We start from the raw sequence: 19,230 nt of genomic DNA on the forward strand, positions 1-19,230 counted from the left end.
TACAGGGTTATGCTCAGAAGCAGAAATCCTTGGAAGGGGAGCGTGGAAGCAGGGCTGCACGCTCGGTCGCCTGCCCTTCCTGCCTCGGTTAATATTGGAGAGGTGGCAGGAGGGTGCCCAGCGGTAGCCACGCTGCAATGACCCTGGCATCCCATCAGCCAGCACCCACGTGGCAAGGAGTAAGCATTAATGATGGGTTATGGTGCAACCTCTGTCCAGGACAGTATCGCACTCGCAGTATTGCTTTCACAGGAAGATAGTGGAGGTTTTGCCTGGGCATTGGACTGTGAATTGGATTTCAGAGAAAAGAAGAAAAAGACTTAGTGCCATCAGCAGGTCTGGCAGTGCTGGGCTCAGCCACGGCTCCTCTGCACTGTGTGGAGACGGATGGGGTCACCCACCTGCATCCTGGCACCTGAATGTTCCCCACTGGCTGCAGGATATGAAGCAGAGGGTGCCAGGGGCACCAGTGGCTTTGACAGCACTCAGGCATGAGGTTTCTCTTTGGGATGCTCAGAACCTGAGTGAACTAACAGAACCCCAGCCTGCAATGCTGGTACCACAGAGCAGCATCCCCATAACTGCTAGACTCCTTGTCAAAGCAAATCCATCCCAGCATCCCAAGAACAGCAGCACCCAGAAAAGCCCTGGCTGTGCTCACCAAGAGTTTAAACAGATTTTTCCCCAGGGCAAAGCTCCTTTCCAGAGGAAAACAGGCCATGGGAGTGTGGATTGGGAACTACTGGGTGGGGGCAATTAGAGAGGTCCTCTCCAGGAAGGAACTAAATGAGCAATACATACCTTACTCTGCCCTGTGACCTGAAAACCAGGGGCCAGGGTACGTAATACAGAAATCTATAGAAGGCAGTGGGAAGGAAGAAGTTCATGATTGGGTTTCATTCAAAGCAGCTGGATCACACATAGTGCTTCCCAAGCACTGCTAGAGCCTGCAGCACGGGCTGGCCGTGTGCCCAGGATCACTCCTCTGTGAACCCATCAGGGCAGGCAAAGGTTTGGCCGCAGGCATGCGCACCCTTTGCCAGGAGCTGGGGCCAAGCACCCACAGCAACACACTCTGCAACTGATCCCAGAAGTGTGGCTTAAAGCAATGGATGAGGCGATGTGATACTCAAACCTGGGCAACTTGTTACTCCTCATTTCTGACTGCAAACAGGACTACAGAGCATCACACACACTGCAAAGTTTATTGCGCAGCTGAACACCAAAATTCAGACGCTTGCCTGTAAACAAGCCCACAAGAATGATCAGCCCCTTCACACTTGCCAGCCGCCCTGTGCTCCTGGTCTGGCCAACTGCACCAAGGGAGCAAAACCAAAGATGCGTGACTTAAACCTGAGCACAAGGAGCAGCAAGTGCTCTGGCACAGCGCAGCTCTTGTGCTGGGACAAGACGCCTACTTACGCCAGTCCCTGAACCACAGGGACTTCACTGCGATGAACTCTTCACACCCTCTTCACTGGTGCTTCGCAGGGTGTGTGCAGAGAGCAGCGAGGTCATGGATGGGCAGTTTCATCCTCCCATCTGTGGGGTCACAGGACAGGACAACAGACTGCAGAGCATGGCTGTAGGCTAAGTATGGAAAGGACCGAGAAGCAGCATTAGGAGATAAAGTTTCACCTATGGCCCAAAGCTGGGGGCAGCTTCTGTCTTTTGCTGCAAAGCAAAGAGAGAAGACCTGTTTTTTAAGATTAATCAGCATGCCTGTAGTTTTCCACATTCTTTTTTTGCACCCTGCAGGCTGTATGGCAGTCTGTACACTCCTAATTACAGAGTGGTACGTCAGCCAAAGCAGGAAACCTAGAGGATTTTTTTAAGGCCTCCATTTCTCCACTTTACAAAGCCACCTAGAAGATAACTCCCAATTATACTCAGGCAGGTATTTTTCCTAGATCAGAGCACTCTTTGTGTAAAGATAATGATTTGTCATCTTTTTGCAACCAACCTCCCCAAGCGCAGATGTAGCATTTAAGCAAAGAGCTCCAAAAGCCACTGGTTTCCCATGCCCTTAACAAGCCTGTTCTGCAGTATTTTCCTCATGGCTCTCCCCCTGTCAACACATCTACATATTTACAGCAGCATTTTTCAACACTTTGACACAGAGGCTGGCATTCTGCTGAGGATGCCACTAAATTCCCTGAAGAGAAAGAGGAAGAGGGGATTAGAAATGAGCAGCTGATTTTTCCCTGAGTGACATGTTTGAGTAGCCCTAGTCTTACACTAGGCAAACTAGCAGCTGGGCACATCTGTGCAGTATTACAAGATGTACCTGCAGCACAGAAAGATCTAGTTAAACACAATGTTGAGTCTATCAGCAGCGGGGCCCTTTTCTTTTTGGAGTATGCTTGCAATCCTGGCAGCCATGAGCTTTTCTGCAAACAGTAGCCCAGAACCAACGGGAACTTCTGGCCAGGACTGATTTCTCCCAGTGCATTCAAACATACATCCTCTGCTAGGTCTGTGCTAAGTCCTCTTGAAGAGCAGGAGCTCCTACCTTTGTGGTTTTTGTAGAAGACACAGTTGTTGGCACAGGTATCTGGGTGGGACTCCCAGAAATCAGAGCTGCAGGAGCACAAGGGAGGCAAGTCGATGTTGTACAGCTTCATCTTCTCCCTCATCTCAGCTCTTAGAGCTTCTACATACCTGCAAGGGACAAAGCATTCACTTTTGCTCTGTACAAGGAGCTGGGACCCAGTTCTTGGCAGCTCACCTCACATACTCCATATTTCGCTGCTGCTTTTCCTTAATCTTCTTCAGCCTTCTCTCCTCTAGTTCAAGGTGGGCCAGGATTTCACAGACACTTTCCCCCAAGCAGGGTTCTTGCTGCTCAGCCATCTTCTGCATCCTTTGCTCTTCCACTTGGCGCTGGTTCTCCTTCTTGCTCTTAATCCTGCAGGCACAGACAGCTGTCACTGGGCTTCCTTAGCGGAGGAAAGAGCTTCCCCACGTGATGTCCATTTCCTGACATGTGCTAGACCACATTTACACGCTCCTGTTCTGAAGTGGTACCTGCACTGCTCTAAAAAAGCTCCTGAGGTGCTCTCTTCCATTCTTTTGAAACCAAAAATGGGCTCTTTTATATCCACCCAAAGGGCAATAGTCCATAGGCCCAACTACCCAGCCACCCCACCTGTGATATCTTCTGATTATAGAGCAGCTTGGATCCTACCATAAGCTGTCCTTGCAAAATTTCCATGACAAAGAACTTAACAGGACTGCAGAAGAGTGCAGGGTACAGCAGAAAAAACTCCAAGGATCCAATGCCTACTCTAAATAGGCTTGAAGAGATGATTTTTTTTAATTTTTATTAAAATTGTTATTATATATTATATTATATATTATTATATATTAATTTTTATTATTAGATGTACGAGGAACGGCTGAGGGCACTGGGCCTGTTCAGCCTGGAGAAGAGGAGGCTGAGGGGAGACCTCATCGCAGTCTACAACTTCCTCGTAAGGGGGTGTTGAGAGGCAGGAGACCTTTTCTCCATTAACACCAGTGACAGGACCAGCGGGAACAGGGTTAAGCTGAGGCAGGGGAAGTTTAGACTTGACATCAGGAGGGGGTTCTTCACAGAGAGAGTGGTTGCACACTAGAACAGGCTCCCCAGGGAAGCGGTCACTGCACCGAGCCTGACTGAATTTAAGAAGAGATTGGACTGTGCACTTAGTCACATGGTCTGAACTTGGGTAGACCTGTGCGGTGTCAAGAGTTGGACTTGATGATCCTTAAGGGTCCCTTCCAACTCAGGATATTCTATGATTCTATGATTCTTTTTTAAACAAATCTTCCTCCATTGCTTCAATTTCCATTGCACCTAAATGGCACTCCAGCCCTTCCACAGAATCTGGACTGCATAATTCACAAAAATGCAAAGCACATTCCCTTGACAAGTGGCAATTACAAAACACAAAGACTTTAAACCGAAGCATCTGCCATTTTATTCCTGCTGATGAGTAACAAATGCAATAACATCTTACACACTGATCACTGCCAAAAGGCATTCAAAAAAGTCAAAGCTGGGTAGAAGCCAGGGAAAGAAAGCGTAATAGAATGGAGTAACATCCTAAAAGTCCCATTTGGTGGGTCAGATATGAGAATGAAGTGCTCACACATTGAGAAGGAAAGTGCTGAAGCCAAACTTCTCTTGTCAAGTTATAAACTCCAAAACGTCTTTTAAATGAAGTGGTAATAGAGCCTTAACTACACCACCATAAATCTTCTATTGTAGAAGCTAAGGCCAAGGCCAACTTAGCTTTACAGTAAGTAATTGTAAAAACAGCTTTTTTTTTTTTGCACATGCTCTAAGCAGCTTGCAAGTCTAGCAGAGACCCTGGGACTGGGGGGGGGGGGAAGATATCACTAACTAGAAAGGCCCTGGTGTCTCGCCAGCACTTGCAGGGCAGGAAAGGGTCCCCAGAGCTCTGAGCGCCAATTTAAGTTTCAGGAACGTGTCTGTCGAATTTCCTCAGATTTGCAATTTCTCTCTGAAAAATGGCCACAAAAAAACAACCACCAGGATCTTGTGCCCCAGGAACACTGCATCACAGCAGGCTGAGCTCTTCATTTAAAGGCTCACTCATTTATTCTGCTTGTTGGTTTGTCCACTTGGATCAGTTAGAGCTAGCTGCAGGTGGCATATGGGTTATGCTGCTTTTTTTGAAACTGCACTTCAATCAAATCAAATGGGAGGTCCAAATCCTGCCCTCACAAACCCGTGCTGCTCCCACAGAGCCTGCTCACTGCAAACCCTGTGTCAGAAAACAAGGTGATTACGGTGTGGAATTGTATTAGATGCAATTTTTAGATGCTCTTGCATAGCGAGTCAAAGACAAAAGCGTAGAGCATCTTTCTTCTTTTGGTCTGAAACTGCAGAGTTCCTCCTTAAGAACCTCCTTAAATTGAGAGCCTCCTTTAAATTAAAACCTCCAAAACATGAACAGGTACTTTTACACAGATACTTTTACATAGATAGGGAGTTTTCAACTCTGGAACAATTGCTAAGAAATCTTTTTATTATGCCATATATATGTTTATAGTTATGAGGGTGAAGAGTCTGACATAAACATCCCGGAAAAAAGTAGTTTAATGAGAACGTGATCTCATCCCAAAGTTTCTGAACATGGGCACAGGGTCTTGGGATCTGTGACCCAGAGAGCTGTGGTTTGGTAAATCATACCTCTCTCAGCCTGACATTTCTAACCCCCATTTCTTACTCCCTAATTAAAAAAAAAAAAGATTTTTTTTTTTAAAGTAGATAAAGCAGCAAAGGAGTCAGAATGTGACTCATCACATGCTTTTTTTTTTTCCCTATCAAGATAGTCTTCTCAGAGCCTTTGTGTTTTGTTTACTGGGCTGCAAAACGAAAGTGAGAGCGTGTTGCTTATCTGCACATACTCACTTAGCAATCCTCTTCTGCTGCTCTTTCTGCCTCCTCTGCTCCTTCACTTGCTCTCGCTCAACATTCATGAAGAGGCGCTTGCACCTCAGGTACTCATTCTGACGCTGTAGGAATGAAGGTGCAACTTTAAGAAGGATGTCTTGTAGGAGACTTACCTACTATCAGATAATATCAATGCTTGGCTAGATTTTTGGAGCTCATAGTTGGCTGGATAGAAGCCTCACTCCTTCCCCAAACGATCCTTAGAAGTCCCTTAATATCCCAGGACTAAGGAGAAGCTGGAGAGATGGAGGGTGTTCAAAGCATCTCATACATCACAGAGCTTAGTGCCAGCACCCCTTGACTGAATCTCCTATGGATACAGGACACCTGACAAATTCCTAAATTCTAACTTTCCTGGCAAGAAAAAAAAACAGCTCCCCCCACTTCATTCCAATAGAGGAGAGTGCTACAAGCAACAGTGCATGAATTTCTATCCACCACGATCCACTCGCAGGCCTTACACAAAATCCTGTTATCTCCAAAATAAATCAATAAATAATGCACAACATCAAGCTGAACCCATCACATGCAGAACTGCAGAGGCGGCAAATGCATTACTGAGACAAACCCAAGAGCCCCACATGGAACACAGCTCTCACACAGTCAGACCACATGGAAAGGTTCAGTGTGTTGGCTTCAGCTTAAACCCAAAGATGCAGCGAGGGTGAAGAAACCTCCTCACTCAATCTCACATCTGATCCAGCCACCTGAATGGGAAGCAGTCAGCATTCAGTTCATTTGAGCTCCACGATGCCAGAAAATGGAAGGCATGGATTTTCTCATCAATACCAAGAGCTCTGGGCTGAGTGTGTCTGTCCTGTTCACTGGAAACAGCCTTGCACAGCTGGAGATAAAGGTGCAGGAGAGATTGGCAGGCTGCAAGTGTAGAAAGCTGAATGGAAAAAAACCATACGGAAGAGCCTGCTGCAAACCCAGTTATCTCAAGGTGGATCGGAGCCAAGGAGATACAAAGCAAGAGGCACAGGGAACTGATGGGGGAAGCAACAGCCTGACAAGCCCCAGCTGCTGTCATGCCTTCTAGAAACCACAACCGGATTTTTGGATAAGTTTGTTAGAAAAATGCACATAAAGAACAAAAACAATTTGTTCAAAGCACTTTCAAGTTTTATGCTGTACACTGCAAAGAAGCTCACAAAAAATGAGATAAATGTTCAAACCAGAAAGCAGGAAAAAAAAGCCACTTTCTTTAGGCATCCCAGAGAAACAATCCCTCATGCATCTCCTGCATGAGCCAAACTGTTGGACACAGACTGATTGGCCCCTGTGATTAAATCAGACCCTCAGCGCACAACAGTAAGATACAAAACCCTGTTAACAACACAACAAACCCCAGCAAGCTTAGACCACTCCTGAATCAAGTTAGGCAAAGTTACTGTGCTCAAGTAAAGGGCCCATGAGCCTGCTATGAGGGAGGTAACTTCATGCCTTGCACTGACCGAATGGTGCAGCTCAAGCTGAGAGCACAGCCAAGCTCCCGCAAGCGTTAGGCTTGCAGTCTGTGCCTGAAAGCCATTATCCCTCCTGCTAGGTACTGATATGGTAGGCCCTTTATACATCCAAACAAGATAAAGTAGGGTTTTCTTGTTTTTCTTTCCCTTTTTTCCCCCCCCAGCACTTTTTAAATAACGTTTTTGGCAGGTCTTCCCCCCCCTCCTCCCCCCATGCAACTACAGAAAAATCACAACACCTTTCAGCTTTTGTTTTGCAAGGCAAAATGAACCAAGCTCTTTTCTTCTAAAACACTTCAGTGTTAATTTGGATCTCAGATACTGTGTAGGTGTCTACCTACTGTGTAGGTTTGCTGAAAACCCAGGACACCACCAGCACTTACAAACTTACAAACCCAGCAGATGCTGCTCCCAAGGCTTATCTGAGCCAGCAGCATTCCCTACGCTCAATACCTTTCACTCCTGAAATGGAGACAAAACAGTGAGTTTGGCTGTAGCAGACAAACCTGCTTCTTGGTTTCCTCTTGGTCTATGCCAGCCCAGAGTACAAGGGGAGCTCGACAACAAGGGTTCAGTCTCTGGGGAGAGTTAGGCAGGCTCAAGTCCTTCACTGATCCATCACAGAACTGAAAAACAGTACAAGAGAGCAGCATCAGCATCTTCACAGTCAAGTTTCTCATCTTCACTCAGCAAAGTCCTCCAAGCTGGAGGTGAGTCCCCTATGCAAGATACCTGCAGTTCTGCTTGTGTTTCCAGGACACGTGTGCATTAGGCTTAGACAGTAAGGTTTTATTGGGGGAGGAGGGGGTTGCAGGGGTGGCCCCTGTGAGGAGAGCCCAGCAGCTGCCCCATGTCAGACCAGAGCCAGCTCCAGACAGCTCCAAGAAGGACCCACCACTGGCCAGAGCTGAGCCAAGAGCAATGCTGGTTGGGCCTCCGGGAGAGGAGAATTAAGGAGGGGGGAGGGGAAGGGGAGGAAAAACTGCTGTGCTAAAAAACTGCAGCTGGGAGAGGGGATTGAGAAGTGCAAGAGAAAGAACCCTGCAGCCACCAAGGGCAGTGCAGCAGGAGGTGCTCCAGGCACTGGGGCAGAAGTCCCACTGCAGAGACCCCTGGTGCAGCAGGCTGCCCCCCTGCAGCCCATGGGCACCACAGAGCAGATCCCCACGCTGCAGCCTGTAAAGAGGGGCCCCTGCAGGAGCAGGGGATCTGGGGGGGAGCTGCCACCCACGGGGAACCTGTGCTGGAGCAGTTTGCTCCTGACAGACCCCGTGGTAAGGTGCAGTTCCTGAAGAGCTGCTGCCTGTGGGCAGCCACCGCAGGCTCAGTTTGCGAAGGACAGCATCCCCTGGGAGGGACCCCACATGGAGCAGGGGCAGAGAGGGACTGAGAAGGAGCAGTGGAGATGAAGCGTCAGGGACTGACCACGGCACCCATTGCCCCTGTGCTGCTCAAGTGGAGTAAGTAGAAGAGGGTGGATGGGGGAAAGGTGCTTTTAGTTCTCACTGCCCTCGTCTGTGAGCAATAGGCAATAATTACATTAGTCTCCCTTTGGTTGAGTCTGTTTCTCCTGGGATGGCAATTGGTGAGTGATCTCCCTATTCTTACATATATCTCAAGTTTTTTTCTCCCCCTGTTCTACTGAGGAGAGGGAGTGACAGAGCAGCATGGCGGAGCGTAGCTACCTATCAGTGTTAAAGCACCACTTTGTTTGGCTTCTCCTCCCTATCACCAGACAGAAGACACGTTCTACATCTCCATATAGGAGCATAAGCACCAACGCTTTGACAAAACACTTCTGAAGGTATCCTTCAAGGAGTTTTCTGTATTAGTTTAAATAGGGATTCATATTACCACTTCACCTCCCAGACTTTGATTCTGAACTTCATGAAGTGCAAGAAAGTAATAGTAGTAAAGGAACTGTCAGGGAAGTTCAACAGTCAATGTCTCCCAAAACCTCAGTGCAAACCTTCACCTTCTTCGTTCCACTCACAATTATTTGCTAAGCCAGTATCTCTGCTCCCTAGCTGGACAAATCACCAGATAAGGATGGGCACATGCTATATCCATAAAGTATTTGCTAACTACTCCAAGTAATCCAAAGGGCAAAACATTTCCATACCTCAGATGCTTAACAAAACTCTGACTGAAAACAAAGAATCAATAAATACTTTAGCCAGGTTCCCAGCAGCAGGCACATAAATGCTACCTCTAAGGGAGGTGTTTTGTACAATCCCCACTAGCTGCCAGCCCTGAGGCAAGGGCGAGGGATGCCAGTTTACTCCTCTGATGAAAAACTTTTTTTTTCTCCATTTTATTGGAGGTTTCCATCTGGTTTGATGCACCCACTGCTCTCCCTCCCCAGCACAGTACAAGGGGCAGCCACAGGTCCTCCTGAAACTAAATTAAGCGCACGATGCAATTGCACACACAGTGTCAGATTTCTGCTGAGCACCAGCCAATTGGTAGGATGAGGCAAGCACATATAAACCACTTTTGAAGCCACAGCAGTAAGATTAAAGCAGTAAAAACAGTAACGTCAAAACGGCATGGCTATTCTAAGAGAGCACAACAGTCAGAGCTCCCATTACACTTACCCCCTAACTGGCTTTGTGTGTATTTAAAAATGGTGACCTTATGCCCACCGATCAAGACACATGTAAGTTCACAGGCACCGTCTCGCAAAGGTGTCCCTCAAGACTGTGTGTGCTGTGCCAGAGACCCTTCTCCAAGCCATCAATCTCTCCCGGCTTTCACACTGCTCTCTGCCCTGTTTTGACCAAAGCTGAGAGTAGGCTTAAGAGTTAGCCAGGCCTGAAGGAGTAACTGAAACTGATTACAACAGTAGCCTCACCATCCCTGCTTAAACAAACCCAACTCCCAAAGATTTGAACTTCTTCAGACCAACTGGCCCAACCTCATACGCGTATTACTTTTTCAAATTCCACTTTGATATAGAAACCATCTTCTTGTTCAGCCTGATGTGGGGCTGTTGCCTGGTCTTGTAGTTCAGCTGGAAGATCATGATGTCCTGCTAGAAGTTCCTCACTGTCATCTTCCGTGGGCACTGTGGCATGAGGTACTGGTTCCTGGAGGAGACAGGTGTGAATGCAAAGTTCATATGGCTACTTTGGTGCAGAGAGCAAATGCAATATCCTTGAGCAAGGGTTATAAGTAGCTTTAACCTCAGGACACTTGTTCTGTGAAGTCAGTTGAGACCTGGCAAGCAGCAGCACAACACACTCAAGCATCACTGCAGGGCACAATAATCTAAATTAACTGGGTAGCTCGTGACTACAACCAGCTGTAGAAACAGAGGGACAGATGTATGTGTGTGGGGTGAAGGAAAGAAAAGGGAAAAACCTCTCCAGGCACTATTTCACAACTGCAAGGATTTGGGGTGGGTGGGATCTCCTGAGTGACACTCATTCTGTAGTTGTTCAGATGGTAAGTGGGCAGGCTCCTGAAAGGATATTAACAATATTTTGAGAGGCAGCAGATTGTTTCCTACAAACTAGAAATCAAAATGCCAGAAGCCATTTTTGTTTGTTTTTCTCCTTACTGTCCCTTCAGCAAGCTAGGAATGGAGACAGGTAGGGAAGAGTAGGATTGTTCATAGAGTGAGAGGGTGGATCAACAGGAAGAGCACAGGTCAAGCCAGAGTTTGCTCAAGATGGTTGCGCTGCAATTTATGAGGCATGGAGGATAGCCTGGAGCCAGTCTGCACAAGAAATTATTCGATAGGCATAGGAATTACTCTATCAACACTGTAATGACAAAAATACAACACAGAGAAGCTTCTTCAGTTAGGACAAGAAGTGGAGAGTGATGGTTATTGCTTTCTAAGGATGCTCTGAAGCCCTGAAGGCAGAAGGAAATGAAACTGCTGGGAAAAAAAAATCTTTGGGGAATGGTCAGCTGGGGAAAAGAATTTTTCTGTCATGCTGAAGACCTACAAACCTTTCCACAAAGCAGATGAAGACTTGGTGAATGAGATCACCAGAAACACAGGACAGATAATTTCCACTCGATTACAATCTAGGTATCTGTTTCAGAAAGAATTGCAGGGAACAGACCAGCAGGGTCTTTAAACAGTTTCCAACCTGAAAAGAGATCTCCAGAAGTGAAGAACAGCAATGGTTTCAGGAACAGACTTCTTGTTTAACAATTGCAGAGAACGTGACTCCTTACAGGGAAGAAGAAAAAATAGAAAAAGGAAAACAGAACCAAAGAAGCAGCAGATCTTTAAACAATGCTAACTGAACAAGTACAAGCTACCTTGCTGGAGTGGACAGACATGATGCATAGTGTGAGACAAACCTGGCTCTTCTTGTGCCTGTGATCAATGTGAGCACAGAGGAAATGGAGCATGGGTCACACTACTGAAAGAATCATGTAGGAGAAAACACAAGCATGCAGGGACATAAAACAAGTGGCAGAAACGCCAAGGCTCTACGTAAAACAAGAAACATCAAGGTAACAAGAAATCAGGCTTCTGGTAAGAGGGACAAAAGGGGACTCATTACACGAGGAGAGGGAAAGCTATCAGAGGACACCAAGAAAAACAGGATTTTATGCTTCTGTGCATTGGCTTTCAGCCAAAGAACTGTCCTGAGCTAGTAAAAGAAGCAAGACAAATCTTGGACTAGAACTGGGAAGAAAAAGTCAGATTATTCCTAGAAACTGAGGCGCCTTTTTTTTTTTTTTTTTAAGTGGGCAGGACCTGCCCTGGGTTACCTCCAGGACCAGCAGACAAGCTGCTAACAACCCCCTTGGAAATGCGTGGAGGTCCAGATTATTGGGAAAGGACATGCAGTGTTTAAATAGCCTTTAAATTAAGGAGGAAAAAGGGAAATACTAAAGAGAAAACTACAGGAATTTCAGTCTCAAAAGTTTTCAGTTGCCTGAATTCTGGAGAAATGAAATCACCTTGCAAATTGCCTGTAAGCTGCTAGAAAACAAGATAAGCAGCCACCAACATAAATTTGTCACAAGCAAGTAGCATCTAGATGGTATGAATTTATCCTACTACAGAAGAAGCCTCAGGCAAGACCATAGCAGAAGACATCTTAATTTTAGCCTTGCTTTTGACATGGCCTGATGCAACACTTTGGTAAGGAAAATACTCATTAAGTGAAACCAGTACAAGGGAGGTGATTAAAAAACACTATCTGGATTCAGTCTATGTAGCTTGCTGAGACAGAGAAGAACTGCGTGGACTCTGCTTGATAATTTCATCATTGGCCAGACTGACAGAAGAAAGAACCCACCAGGCTACATGAAGTTGCAGAAATACTTGAGAAGAGGTTAAAACATCTGCATTCAAATCAAAGAAATCTGCTAGGGAAGACAACACAAGGAAGGTCAACATGAAAAAACGCAAAGGGCAAGCAGCAATTATCAAGGTGTGAAGTCTGCAGCAACCTTTTGCATCTGAAAAGAAGGGAATAAGATGTTGTCTAATTGTGAATATGGAAAACAAGGCATTCATATAGGAAGAAGGAGTCACATTAAAATAACAACTTTTACTCTCTACCATCTTGGAGTAATAAAACAGAGTAAGGCAATAAATCAACATATCCCTCTTGGCAAAAGTTGCCTAGGGATGCTATTAGAGGCTTCTTGCCAGAAGTTTTAAGAGAGTGGAGATTAGCGTACTTCTGCAACAGTACCTACACTACGGCTCGGGTAGGAGGATGGATGGTGTGGCCCAGAATGCCTCCCAGCCTTGTTTCTCACTGCTGTGGATGACTTGTCACAGGACTCCCACACCACACATCCCACAAGTGCTCTCTGTCTTCTGTAACCATCTGCCTTGCTTGGGTAGGGACTGTATTATTTATGTGAGGCTTTAACACTGCTAATAGCCAAGTAATGTTATCAGTCCATCTTGCTGAGCAGTCTGAATGCATTGAGAACTTAAACAGAAGGTATGCGCAGTGTTTGAAATAGATACAAGTTTTCTGAGCCCATAATTACAGTGTTTCTGTAACTCTTGTTCTCAAAGCTGACTTTCTTGAACAGACATCCAACGATACATGGAATAGGAAGACCCAGACCAGCCCTTACATAAAAGGCATTTTCTAGATAACAACTAGCCAAGATGTACTTCACCCTTGATGAACCTGAAAAGAGAAGGGAATGAAGAACTGCAAGACAGGCAGGAAGCTGGCTCCAGCAAAGGCATTAAGACAAAATACCAGGTTGGGTTGCTGCTGGTATTCTCCAGGACTTGTGGATGGGCAAAGTACATCAGTTTAAGAAAGGTCTTGGCATTGAAAGCACAACACAGCTATGCCAATAGCTGTAGCATAAAGCTGATTTTGAGTAACAAAAACAGGATGAAATTGAATAGCACAAAAGGTCAGGCACTTGGGACTAATCTTGTTATGTGGCTACTATGTACTTAATGCTTTGAGAAAAGGAGATGCATGCCAACAACTACATGCCTGCCAGAAGCCAGTTCTGGATGAGGAAAACCCTCCAGGTCTTAGCCACACACACAACACAGGCTGATGCAATGGAAACAATTCTTGAGGTTTGTTGAAGAAATAAGGGCACAGAAGGGGAGGGTCGATCACTACATTCCTCCCAGATACCCAGACCACAATCTAAGCCTCTTAAACCTTTTTCGAATTCATATTTCCTAGTTTATCTTTCATTAGTCTCTTCAAACAGAAGCGTTTTCACCCACTTTACCCTTCTGCCTTCTCTGAAAGGTGGCTAGAAGAACAAAGGTGGAAGTGTCATGCATGGGACAGAGCCCTCAAGCCCCATTCATTCATGGGTGAATCATTACCTGGGTTGCAAACACAGTTTCTGCTGAACAGACTCCCTGAGTGATGCTTCAGATTTGCCAATTAGCACCAGACCTGCCCACAGCTTCATGGTAACTCACCTTAGTCTGCCCCAGCTGCCCTCACTCACCTCATGCCTCCTGTTGAGGCTCCAGATGCCACCAGGGAGCTCAGAGGGGCCCATTCCTTCAGGCACAGTCCGGCAGGATGCCAGCCTGCGACGAACTTGCCTCATGGTTTTGCTGAGCTGCCGTAAGAGGGGACATAAGGACAAGCAAAACAGGTCAGTAGATGCTTTCCGCAAGGGCCACGCCAAGAAGTTCAGTTACGTAGACGAGATGTCGCAATGCACCTTGCTTAAAACAATGAGAGCTTTGCTTTGGTGCTTTATCAAGGGAGTGTGGGTCAACTTTCAGTTAGCTTCACCAACAGGTATAACACGTGATTGGGGTAATCTGCAACCAATGCATCTTTCAGAGCTGCCCAAATGCACTGAAACCCTGATCCAGCCGTGGTAAAGCTCATCCATTCCCAAATCACTTTGCTGAGATGTTAGAGGTCCCTGATCCCCAGTGCCCAGACAGAAATTGTTACACATCCCAGGGGAAACAGTGTCCCAACTAGAACAACTGCAATTCCTAGATGAACACAAATGCCTTATAAGATGCCAAATGCAGCATAAGCATCTCTATTAAAGAAGTCCCTAGATCACATTTTCCAAAATTTCACAATCACACACTCCTGGTTTGCAGGACACAAGCTTCAATGAGGTGGCACCATCTAGTGTCTACTTTCCAACATGACATCCCAGTGCAATAACAGGTCACTGTGCAGAGTTCCCCGTGGGTTTTACTGTAAGTTTACTGTCTACAAGCAGTGGAGGAAGTACAAGCACAGCATCCCATGGAGTGGTATACCAATATTTCATAAGCCAGAATAAAAATGTAAGCCAATGCTTCATTCAGTATAAATATTAGGGATCCATTGTAAAAACAGGTAGAAAACAAGTATTGCCCATCTTCTGTTTCAAACAACGAGCACACAGCATGGCACAGCAGAGACGGAAAAGATGAGTGCAGGAGGGAGCCTACACACCTTGGTGGCTTGCTGCTGGAACGGATCGCTGGGCATCCCCTGCTCCTGCCACTGTGCCAGGATGGTGCGGACACTAGGGCTGCAGATGACGGGTGCGGGGTGGCTCCGAAACACACACGTGTTCTTCTTGGGAGTCAAGTGCAGCACGGAGTCTGAGTACTGCATGGCAAGGCAGGTCTCCTTCTCTGCCTGCCAGGACACAGGCCCCAATGTTAAAAAAAAAAAAGACAACACACAAATCTCAAGTGATCATCTCCCCCTTGGCAGGCACATGTCCCTGAAGCAGCTCATGCTCAGCTTCTAGGATTTCACCCTTCTGAGGTGAAAATACAAGACACTAAAACAACACTCTAGTGGGCAGAGTGAGAAAACACAAGCAGTTTTGCCGCTGTTCTGAATGGTGCTAGCAGTTACATGAGGACATAACCACTCGACCATGCCTTCTCATCTTTGGAAACAGCCCAAACACCCTAGGGGTGTGTCCAAAACTGTTGATATTTCAGTACTTTCCCTTCTTGTTGCACAGTGAGTTTATGGCAAGTATTACTGGAGGTTGTTTAAAAGTAGACAGGACTAAATATATTCACAGGATAAAACAAGCCCTTGGGAGAAAGTGGGAATATGGAGGACAAGGTGTGGAAGTGTCGCTTGCAAGCTGCCCTGGGAGAGGACAAGCTGCTTTGCTTCAGTGTGACCAGGAGACATTCACACCATTCACATCTTGATGATCCTTATGGGTCCCTTCCAACTCGGGATATTCTATGATTCTATGAACTTGGGCCTGGCTATTTTTTAACACTGTGGAGATCTGAGAGGGCACCAAGGACAACGTTCTCTGGCTACTGCTCCAGGGAGCCATCGACCCTTCCATGGGGAGGCAAAAGGCCTTATGCACCTCTGGCATCAGAGTGAGCCAAGGCATCACACTAGCCTCACTCACGGGTTTGCTATTTGCAGCCACAGGGCCTGCTGTAGCCACAAGTTTCCTCACTTTTTCTTAGTAAGATCTTGACTTAGGGTTTGCAGTGTTGTTTTTTCCCCAGCATAAAGGGACACATTAGCTTTGGAAGTCTGTGAGGCAGGGAGAAGGGGAATGCTTACCGCTTCGCAGGACTTCTGCAGCTGCTGCTTTCTCCTCATCCTGACTTGCTGGTTCACTCGCTGCTTTACTTCTCCCTGGAAGCGTCTCAGGCTTGCTGCTTTCTCCCTTTGCTGCTCCTTCAGCTCCTCCTCAACTCGAAATGCTGAAGCCTGAGAGAGGTGAAAGAAGATTTCACAATGCTTTTGCTACATTGCAGCATTATAACAGCCCATTTTCCTGCTTCCCCGTCCAAAACCTGCATCTACAGGCCAGGCAAGCAGCACCCAGAGCAGTTAATAATGACATTTTGTTTCATAAACTGCACACCAGCTTGAACAATGCCTATTGGATTGCTACTAGCTTGGATTGAATCTAGCTAGCTAGATGCTGTTACTGTGCACACACGCTTCTTCCTTTGACTCTGCAATGTGCAGAGAAAGGAGAGGAAAAAAAAAGTAACCTAACACAGTGACTCCTGGTCACCGTTCCCATGAATACTCAGAAATTCTGAGTCTAGACACAAAGGAGCAGGCTAACCTCCATCACATTAACACTCTGTACAAGATCCCACGTCCATTTTTCAGACAAATGTCTCGCAAAAGCAATGCTGGAAGCGCACCAAGCAGTTTGCTGACCATGGTACAGGCAGGGCTACTGCTCTGACAATGATTTTACCATCTGAAGTGAAAGATTAAAAGCAATGACCTAAAAATCAGGTTTCCCATGGTTCCCACTTGAAGCCATGCCAAGCAATTCTGCTTGCACTACCAAGGTTTAAAGAAAACCAGTATCACTTCCCTGGCTGTCAAATCAGTAAATAACTGTGCAGAATCCTGAAAAGAGGCGGCCAGCAAGATTTGCAGAGGCAGGCTGTCAGCTGCAAGGTGATTCAGTTTTACTTATTTACATGCTTAGTTTTATTCAGCCTTAAACACAGCGGTGAGGAAGAGAACGAAGGAAAATGAGTGGAGCTGCTGGTAAGAAGCTGACAGACAGACCCCACGTGGCTGATTGTATCATATCTCCTGATAGACACTTTTTACAACCCCAAATCGCAGGGTTGTCTGCACCCCACATACCCTCACTGCCAGGAATATGAACAGCAGCAGGGCCCCAATAGCACAGCCAAAGCATGAAGACAGGAATCTGCACTATTAACAGGGAAAGCAAGCCAGAGCTACACGGAACAATGCTGAAGATGCCATCAACAACCTGCCACGCTCCCTGCTAGCGATTTCATTAGCAATGCTAATTGAGGAGGCATTAATATTTATTTATATTTGTTTTTTAGTATGACCCACTGGTTTATAAAAGTGCCTTACGTAAGCTTTGATAACCCTGCGCACCTTTGCCCACACCTGATGGCATAAGGGTTAGGGGGAGGTAAGGAACGCAGCTGAGCATGGCAAACACGCAGGGTGAGAATGCCTCCCCCCAGTAGTGGATGAGGGCTTGTGCCAAGATGAACCAAAGCAACGCTCTGGTGCAAAGCCAAGGCTCAGCCCTCCCAGCAAGGACCAGCAGCTTCCAGTTGCGTTGAAACGCAGAGGACCAGGAGCACCCAGGAAGACTTCAGCTCCCCCCGAAGTTTGGCACTGGAAGTTGTGTGAATACAGAGACAATTTATTTCCATATATTATCTCAACCTTTCAGAATTTAAATTACAATATGGAAATAAATCATCTCAGAAGCATAGGAGCTTCTGTAACATTTAGACATTAATTACAGGGGACTGAACTCATCATCCTATATTTAATGCACCTTTAGTCTTCTTGTAATAACCCTCAAAGCAGAAATCCCTGAGATAAGCATCCATGAAGATTTTCTTAAGTGTTTCTAATGAGGTACTGCAGAGATCGGCTCTACACCCTGAAACATTTAACATTCTTATTTTAAAATTAGCAACATGGAATGCAGCTCCTGCTCAGACATCCTTTAGAGATGAACGGGGAGGCAACAAACAAGGTGAGGAACACCAGTATGAGGGAAAAATGCAGGCAGGGGGCACAAACCTGATGATCGTAGCTGCGATACCTACGATGGAAATCAGTTCCTACTAACAAGCCGAAAACACGCAGTTCCAGCTAAGATTACAGCGCAGGGTGCAAATAATTAGTCAATTGCAGCTTTCTAGAGACAAACCAGATTCCCCACCCACCTGATTTTTAAATTAACGCATTTCTCCTAAAATAAATAATAATAAAAAAAGGAAAAGCAGTTTATTCAAGGGGAAGCAAATCAGGGCTTCTGTAAAAGGGAAGCCAGGCTACACGGACACCACGCGGCCCCACCACCCCCACAGACACGGGGACAGCAGCCTGAGGCCGGGCCCCAGCCCGCCCTGTCCCCCCAGGGTGCCGGGGGGGGGCGGCCCGGGAGCCCCGCAGCACTCACGAAGGCCGCGCCGCGCTGAGGCCCGGGGGGGCCGCTCTCCACCCAGGCTCCCACGGGGGCCACGCGGGGGCTCCTCGCTGCCAGCACCCGCCGGGGGGACCCCGCCGGCCGCCCCCCGGCCCCGCGCCGCTCCCTGCAGGACGGCGGCATCGCAGCGCCGCGCCCGGACCTGCGGAGGGAAACAGAGCGTGAGCGGGGCCCCGCCGCCCCGCGGCCCCCTGAGGGGCCCTCTGAGGGGCCGCCGCCGCCCCCCACAGCCCCGCCAACCGCCACTTCCGCCTCCGCCACCGCTTTGAATCCTGGCGCCGCTTCCGCCCCCTCCGCCCCGCCCCGCCCCGCCCCCTCCTGCTGGGGCCGCGGGTTCGAGGCCCACCCAGGGAGGCCGGGACGGGGGGGGGCCTGCCCCGGGAGCGTCCCCTTGAAACGCGCCCCCCTGAGCGGCCCTGGAACAGCGCCCACAGCGTCCTCGGATCGCTCCGGGGCATCTCCCCCCAGTACCCTCTCGGAGCATCCCCCCCGGCACCCTGGGAACGCCCCCGCTGTGCCAGCCCCGTGCGTTCCCACAGCACCCCCAGTGCGTCCCAACAGCACCCCACAGAGCGTCCTGAGACACTGCCGCAGCCCCCAAACACCCCACAGCATCCCTCTGAAGCCTTCCCCAGAGCGTCCCTTTCAGCATCCCCGGAGCACCCCGCCAGAACGCCCCCCGTAACCCCCCCCAGAATAACCCCACAGAGCCCCGTGGAGCTTCTCCCCGCGGTGTTCCCCCCCAGCACCTCCCCCCCAGCATCTCCCCATTGCATCGCTCCAACTTCCCAAAGCAGCTCCCTACAGCATCTCCCCATTATGCCTCCCCAGCATCTCCCCAGAGCGTCCTCCCCAAAAAACCTGCCCCGAGCAGACCTCCCTAAAAAGCTCCGAGCCTCCTGC

At 47.8% G+C, this 19,230-nt stretch overlaps 1 protein-coding gene across 1 annotated transcript; it reads right to left on the reverse strand.

The window, feature by feature from the left end:
• Nucleotides 1–1,186: 1,186 nt before the first annotated feature.
• CCDC15 (coiled-coil domain containing 15) lies at nt 1,187–18,626 on the reverse strand. Its single transcript, XM_068659450.1, has 11 exons — nt 18,568–18,626; nt 18,301–18,469; nt 15,927–16,076; nt 14,826–15,014; nt 13,861–13,977; nt 9,867–10,022; nt 7,440–7,559; nt 5,423–5,526; nt 2,729–2,908; nt 2,513–2,661; nt 1,187–1,674 (listed from the first exon to the last, which is right to left on the reverse strand). The coding sequence occupies exons 2-11, from the start codon at nt 18,448–18,450 to the stop codon at nt 1,475–1,477; spliced, it is 1,515 nt and encodes a 504-aa protein (XP_068515551.1). The 5' UTR covers nt 18,451–18,469; nt 18,568–18,626; the 3' UTR covers nt 1,187–1,474.
• Between the last annotated feature and the right edge of the window lie 604 nt (nt 18,627–19,230).

This window comes from Anas acuta, chromosome 23 (genome assembly GCF_963932015.1).
Source record: "Anas acuta chromosome 23, bAnaAcu1.1, whole genome shotgun sequence".
NCBI lineage: Eukaryota > Metazoa > Chordata > Aves > Anseriformes > Anatidae > Anas > Anas acuta.

Coding starts and splice junctions, on each gene's coding strand:
- CCDC15 (XM_068659450.1), bottom strand. CDS start 18,450: ATGCCGCCGTCCTGCAGGGAGCGGCGCGGGGCCGGGGGGCGGCCGGCG. Junction 16,077..18,300: donor CTCAGCGCGGCGCGGCCTTC/GTGAGTGCTGCG, acceptor CACCTCTCTCAG/GCTTCAGCATTTCGAGTTGA. Junction 15,015..15,926: donor TGCAGAAGTCCTGCGAAGCG/GTAAGCATTCCC, acceptor GTGTCCTGGCAG/GCAGAGAAGGAGACCTGCCT.